The 7135-nt window shown below is 40.4% G+C and overlaps 1 protein-coding gene across 1 annotated transcript; it reads left to right on the top strand.

Moving 5' to 3' along the window:
• Positions 1–1992: 1992 nt before the first annotated feature.
• LOC121525995 (GTPase IMAP family member 4-like) lies at positions 1993–3451 on the top strand. Its single transcript, XM_041812242.1, has 2 exons — positions 1993–2002; positions 2688–3451. Exons 1-2 carry the CDS (start codon positions 1993–1995, stop codon positions 3449–3451), a joined length of 774 nt encoding a protein of 257 aa, XP_041668176.1.
• Positions 3452–7135: the final 3684 nt, after the last annotated feature.

The raw sequence follows: 7135 nt of genomic DNA, 5'->3' as shown, positions 1-7135 counted from the left end.
CCTGAAAGTACTGCCCCTCGACTCTGATTGGTCCTGTCACTTTCTAACCAGGCCCAGACGGTTCAGACGGGAGCTTTGAGAGATGGATTCACCGGTGAGAAACACAGAAACAGGCGTATCCATCTGCTTTGCAAGGTTAGAAAAACTCCAAGTGATCCCAAACTTTGGTGTGGTAGTGTATATCACAATTTAATGTTTCAGATCATAAAACAAATTATTAGATTTTAGGTAAAGATAACATGAGTAAATACAAAATGCAGTTTTTAAATGATGGTTTCATTTATTCAGGGGAAAGCCATCTGAACCTGTCTGGCCCTGTGTGAAAAAGTCATCCCCCACTAAATCATGAATTAACTGTTGTTAACCTCATTTTTGGAAAGCCAGGTTTAATTTCACTCTTCACACCCAGACCTGATTACTGCCAGACCTGTTGGATCTATAAATCTCTTAAATAGAACCAGTCTGGCTCTCAAACTGGGGTCCGGGGACCACTGGGGGTCCACGAGCTACAGCTTGGGGGTCCGGGAAATAATTCATAATAAATGATTAAAGTAATGCAATGTCATTAAAAGTCAAATAAATACATACAGGGACCACAGCACCATAAAACAACCATACTAAACCAACAACTCCCACATCAGTCAGCTTTGGGCCAATAAAAAATTCAGATAGATTGTGACATCACGTAAATCTATCACAGCGATGTTATGTGTGTTCATGTGAAGCCATGAAGCCCGCCAAGCTAAAGCATCATCTGATAACAAAGCGTGCAGGGTTTGAGGACAAAACTAAAGATTTTGTCAGACTAAAGGGTGAGGAATACATCCACCAGAAACCACAACCTCAGAGAAAGCACAGAGGGATTCTTATCAAAAGCATCGCAGAACAACAAGAGCTTGGATTCAGGTTGAAGAGTTTAAAAACCAACATCTATGAGTACAGATGGCAGTTAACATCAGAGTGAGGGTTATGTGGAGGTCCTTGGAAAATGTTCTGCCCTTTAAGGGGTCCCTAGCCCCGAAGAGTTTGAGAACCCTGACACCCTGACCCAAGACATTTCTGAGGCTTTGGAGTCCAACCAACCACAGTGAGAGCCATTATCCACAAATGGAGAAAACTTAGAACAGTGGTGAACCTTCCCGGGAGTGGGCGGCCCTAAAGTTAGTGTTCATTATTCAACAATAAGAAAGACAGGGAAAAAATAAAGCTCAGTTTCACTTGGGTTAACCCTTTACCTACCAAGTCTAAAAATGGTGATTTGGACATATTTTGTTATTCTGGCTGTAAAATAGTCAGGAAATGCCCTAAGTCTGAGAGCTTTGCTCCCTTTTCCCAGGAGTACTTGAACTTGACTTTTCAACCTCTGGTTAATGATTATTGCTCATTATATGGAATTGTCAGCAGTTTAAAAGAAGAAAAACACAAAAACAGATTTGTTTTTCATGGCTTTTATGGGGAGGGGAAATATTGTTATTGCTCATGAAGTTTTGATTTGACATTTAAAATGTGAACCTATACATGTTTAGAACAATCAGCAGTCATTTTTGGAGTCTAGGACTCTGGGTGTGCAAAACACAGTGCAAAAGATATCTATATACATAGGTGACAATTAGTGCAAATAAAGGTGGAAAAATGCATTCTCAACATTCTCAGTAACATGTTGTTATTGCACACGACAGACACGCACAAATGCCACTATCTAACGCTATTTTTGAAAACTAAACACCACTCTCGCTCGCTCTCCTTTTATTCTCTTCCTTCACTCTCCTTTCTCACTCGTCTTCTGCCAAAGTTGTCGTTTTCACGGTGCTGTTTGACATTACCGTTATATATATACCACACATCATATATTGCTGGAAAGCACAGATTCTCAGCTCTCTGTCAGCGTTGGAATTTTTTAGATTGAGCAAACTTTGGAAGAGTTACAGTGTTGAGAATCTGCGTAGCGGTCTCGCGATACTTCCAGTGTTTTGCTATGAATGCCCATGTCATATGGTTGCAAGTACAGTAATGACCCATATATGTGCGCACGCCCACAATTTTCAGCTTTTGAACACCATTGGAATTTCTCTGATCGCACAAACTTTGACAGAGTTACGGTAATAATACTCTGGACATAAAAAAACACAGCGCTGGCTCAGTAGGTAAAGGGTTAAAAAAAAAGGTTCTGGAGTGGCCTACTCAAAGTCCAGACTTAAATCTAACTGAGATGCTGTGGCATGACGGTTGTTGTTCAAAAGCCCTCCACTGTGGCTGAATTAAAACAAATCTACAGAGAAGAGTGGGACAACATTCCTCCATAGTGATGTTGCTGCTGAGGGTGGCACAACTAGTTATTAGATTCAGGAGGTAATTACTTTTTCACTTAGGGCCAGGGAGGTTAGATGTACAACATGAGGGAGAAAAGCAGATAAAAAGCTACTGCTAGCATCTGTAGCTTGTGGCTAATTTATTCTTACTACCTGCAGCCTCACTGCAGACAGCAGGTAGGGAGCCACAGAAAGGATGCACGGGCCGTTGTTCTAAAAAGAGGAGGGACCGTGAGTTCTGATATCAGGTCAGAGTGGCAGAGTATGGAAGCACACTAAAGTGGTGCAAACTTGGATCTGAATGCCTAAAATGCTTTAAACATCAGAAAAGAACAAAAGTTCCAATCAGAGCTGTTCTTCTGTGTTTCCTGTTTACAGGATCTCGAAAGCAGAAGAGGAACGACGCTCTCCGGATCATCCTGTTAGGAAAGACCGGAGCAGGAAAGAGCGCGGCGGGAAACACCATCCTGGATCGAGAGGCGTTCCAGTCGGAACTTTCCTCTTCGTCGTGGACGTTTCAGTGTAAGAGAGCCGACGGCGAGGTCGGCAGTCGACAGGTGGCCGTCATCGACACCCCGGGGCTTTTCGACACTAACTTCAACGAAGAAGAAGTCCTGAAGAAGATCCAGCCGTGCATGTCTCTGTCTGCTCCCGGTCCTCACGCCTTCCTCGTGGTTCTTCAGCTCGGACGCTTCACCAAAGAGGAGAGGGACACCATCAGGGTCCTCCAGAGCTTTTTTGGAGAGCAGGCAGCCAAATATTCCATCGTGCTGTTCACGCACGGAGACAAACTTAAGAAACAAACGATAGAAACCTTCATCTCCAAGAGTGAAGACCTGCAGGGCTTCATTGAGCTGTTCTATGGCCGGTACCACGTCTTCAACAACCAGATCAAAAACCAGGACCAGGTCCAGCAGCTGCTGGACAAAATCGACAGAATGATCCTGGAGAACGAGGGAGGATTCTACTCGGCTAAAATGTTCAAGAAAGCAAAGAAGGCGTCGAAGAAAGAGAAGAAGAGAGCTTTAAAGGAGCAGAGGAATGAGGAGCAGGAGAGGAGGAACACGCTGAGGGCTGAGGTGGCCAGAGAGATGGGACTGACCGAGGAACCCAAGGATCACAATAAATGTGTTCTGCAGTAGAACGTCTGAACAGAACGACCCCAGCATGGGTGAGGGGTACCTCACAGTATCTGATATTTAATTCTCCTTCTGTCTGTTTCAGGGTCCCTTTGTAGAAAAATACAGCGTTACTGCTTTTATTTTAAAGGTAGAGAAATGTATGGAGTCATTTTTGTTACAAAATGAATGTGATTTTTACTTCCAGAACCACACAGTTGAGCTCTGTATAGTAGTATTAATGCTTGAGGCAGGTTTGAACAAATAATTGGTGGTGACAAGCTTTATATCAGGATATGGCGCCCTTTGGTTTGAGGGGGGAATCGGCCTAAAATGGTCTATTGCAGTGATAACACATGTGGCTCTTTTATGTCTGAATATGAATTATTAGTCCCCAAAAAACCTTTAAAAAGGGAAACTTTGACCTCAGAAGTTATCCATTATTCAGTTTGTTTGTACAAAGCTTGTACAGTTGGCTTTCACTGTCAACCTTAATTTTTTTTATCTGTATATTTCCGTTACCCTTATCTGTATTTTTTTGCCCCTATTTTCCTTTATTTTCCACTTTAAATCCATTTTTACTGCTTTAAGCCCAGTTTTGCAACTTCTTTTTGCCACTTTTTTTCTATTTGTATCCTGTTTATACCCTCTTTCACCATCATCTTTGCCTCTTTCATCCTGCTTTTTGCTATTTTTTCCCCTTCTATTGCCATTTCTCTCACTCTTTGCTGATTTTTTGCCCTTTTTTTCTACCTTTTTGCATCTTTTTGCCTGTTATAGTCACTTTTCACCCATTTTTTGTCACTTTCTGACCCTTTTGTTCCACCTGTTACATATTTTTTGGCCCCTTCTCACCCATTTTTGCCACTTTCTGCCCTTTTTTCTTCCCATTTTTTTCACCCAATCATTGCAATTTTAAGCCTACTTTGCCCCTTTTCACCCATTTTTGCCCATTTTTACATTTTTTGCCACTTATGATCCTTTTTTACGGATCTAAGGCCACATTTGCCTCTTCTTTTTGCCACTTTTCATTCATTTTTGCCCCTTTTCACCAGTCTTTGCCTCTTTTATTGCTTTTTCCTACTTGCAACTTTTTCCCCCTTGTTTGCCATTATTTCCCACATTTCACACATGTAAGCTGCCTTTTGCCATTAAATGCCACTTTCCCCCCATTGTTACCCATTTTTTTCTACCTTTTTGCTGCATTTCTTCTGCCTTAGTCACTTTTCACTCATTTTTTGCCATGTTTTTGTTGCTTTTTGACCATTTTCGCCACCTGTATCTTTTTTGTAACCTCTAACCCAATTTTTTTTCCATTTCCTGCCTTTTTTGCCACTTTTTTCCTCCCCATTTATGTCATTTTTTTTTTTTTTTTACCACTTTTCACCACTTAGATTGCAAAGGTATTTTTCAATAATTTGGCTCTTTGCTTGAGCAGGGTTGAGTAACACTGGTCTAGTGTGCACAAGGTGTTACTTTTGAATAAATGGCAAAATGTTTGAACAGCACAGGAAATGGTTCTCAGGATGCAGACGACATTATTTCTACAACAAACAACAATTCACTGAATAAAAATATTTCTAAATCATAATTATTCTATAAGATTTCAAAGATTCACCACCAAATCATAAAACATTTTCTTTTTACATTAATTTCAAATGTTTAATGTTTGTAGGATTCAATAAGGATTGTTTGACTTTCAAATTCTTGACAAAAAATCCCTAAAAACCTCTTTAATGTCAAAGTTTAAACAGATTTCTACAAAATTATGTCAATCAAATAAAACAGGATGTAATGTAAAATAACTGACTGTATTATTATTCACCCCCTTTAAAGTGACCTCATTCAACAGAGGTCCAGACTACTGGTGCTGGTAGTCTCACGGTTAGTTAAACTGGGTGCATTGAGTGCAGTGAATATGTCTCAATCAGTATTCCTGGCTACCATTACACCATGAAGGTAAAAGAACACTCCAAGAAACTCAGAGAAAAGGTTAGTGAAAAGTAGAAGTCAGGGGATGTAGGCATAAACATTTCACAGTCTCTGAACATCCCGCAGAGTTCAGTTAAATCCATCATGAAGAAATGAAGGAATATGTCACATGTGTAAATCTGCCTAGATCAGACCGTCCTCACAGACTGAGTGGGCGTGCAAGAAGGAGACTAGTGAGAGAGGACACCAAGACACCTATGACTACTCTGAAGGAGCTCCAAGCTTCAGCAGCTGAGATGGAGAGACTCTGCAGACAACAACTGTTGGCCGGGTTCTTCACCAGTCAGAGCTTTATGGGAGAGTGGCAAAGAGAAAGACACTGTTGAAGAAAACTCAGATTCAATCTGGACTAGAGTTCACCAGAAGGACTGTGGGAGACTCCATGGTCAAGAGGAAGAAAGGTCTTTGGTCTGATGAGACCAGAATGGAGACACTGGACACTGACATCACCACAAACACACCAACCCCACTGTGGAGCATGCTGGTGGCAGCATCATGCTGTGGGGATGCAGTCAGATATGTTACATTACAGATTTTTGTTTAATTGACATTACTTTGTAACTAAATACTTTTTATAGGCCATGTATTTACCATGTTTAGATGCACTAATTATTTGATGCGTTATCTATGGCCTCATTATGTACAAGTGACATTTTGGATGATGTTTGAGATGTACATTTTCTGCATATTGTTATAATCATAAGAACATTTGGCTTCACTGGAAGCAAAATGACATGAAAATACTTTTCTTCTTTAATACTTAAGCCTCAGAGTAATAATGTACTGCAGGCATTAGACAAATGTTTGAGAATAAGAGTGTAATACATCATCATTTATTGATTTATCGGTCATTCATTTGGATATTTCATGTCTGATTAAATGATGTTCCAACATTTGTGTTAACGTGGTTAGAAGCGTAGTGTTGGTCTTTGGTTTGTTGATTTCATGTATTTATTCTAATGTGTAAGCTTTCAAGGTTATAAGGAATAGCTTTCCCATGTGCAGTGCATGCTGGGATATATATCCCAGTCCCCAGGGCCCTGAACAGCATGGGCAGGTTTACAGATGTGACTGACAGATGGGTGTAGAGTGAATAACTGGGGCTAATTCTGTTATAAATGACTTAACGTATTTATGTGTAAGAGTTTTATGTACCTGTGTTTATTTGTATTATTAGCTGAGGTTCAAAAATAGATGTCAATCAGTGAAAACACTCAAAAAGATTTAAAACCAAAGCCACCCTGTTAGACTGTGTAGTAAACAGTGGTGGAGGATGAATCACTACACAGCAATCAGCAGCAGAGAGGACAGCCTGCAGCTGCAGAGCTGTTTACAGAGACAATGCCGCCCTCCGGTGGCCGACAGCAGTACTGCACCTCACTGAAGTTTGATCACAGCATTAAAGCAGCTCACAGACATGAAACTATTTATCATTATCTAAGTACAATATTAGAGAATATGAATTAGCTTTTTAAAAACATACTCCACTTTTTAGCCACATGTAAATTGGTATGATAAACGAAAAAATCTAGATAAAACTCGTTTTATGATATTTTGAATTTCCACCGTCCTAAACTAAGGGTCACTGACTTCCTGTTTTGATACAGACCTGTTTTTATTGGAAGATCAAAGAGTTTAACATGAACCTGACAACGGGAAAAAGAACCTGTTCAGGAAATAAAGGAACAATAACAACGGTAGATGTCCAAGTGATCT

This window comes from Cheilinus undulatus, linkage group 18 (genome assembly GCF_018320785.1).
Source record: "Cheilinus undulatus linkage group 18, ASM1832078v1, whole genome shotgun sequence".
Lineage (NCBI taxonomy): Eukaryota > Metazoa > Chordata > Actinopteri > Labriformes > Labridae > Cheilinus > Cheilinus undulatus.
Note: the sequence above shows the minus strand (reverse complement) of the source record. Positions and strands in the feature narration are given on the sequence as shown.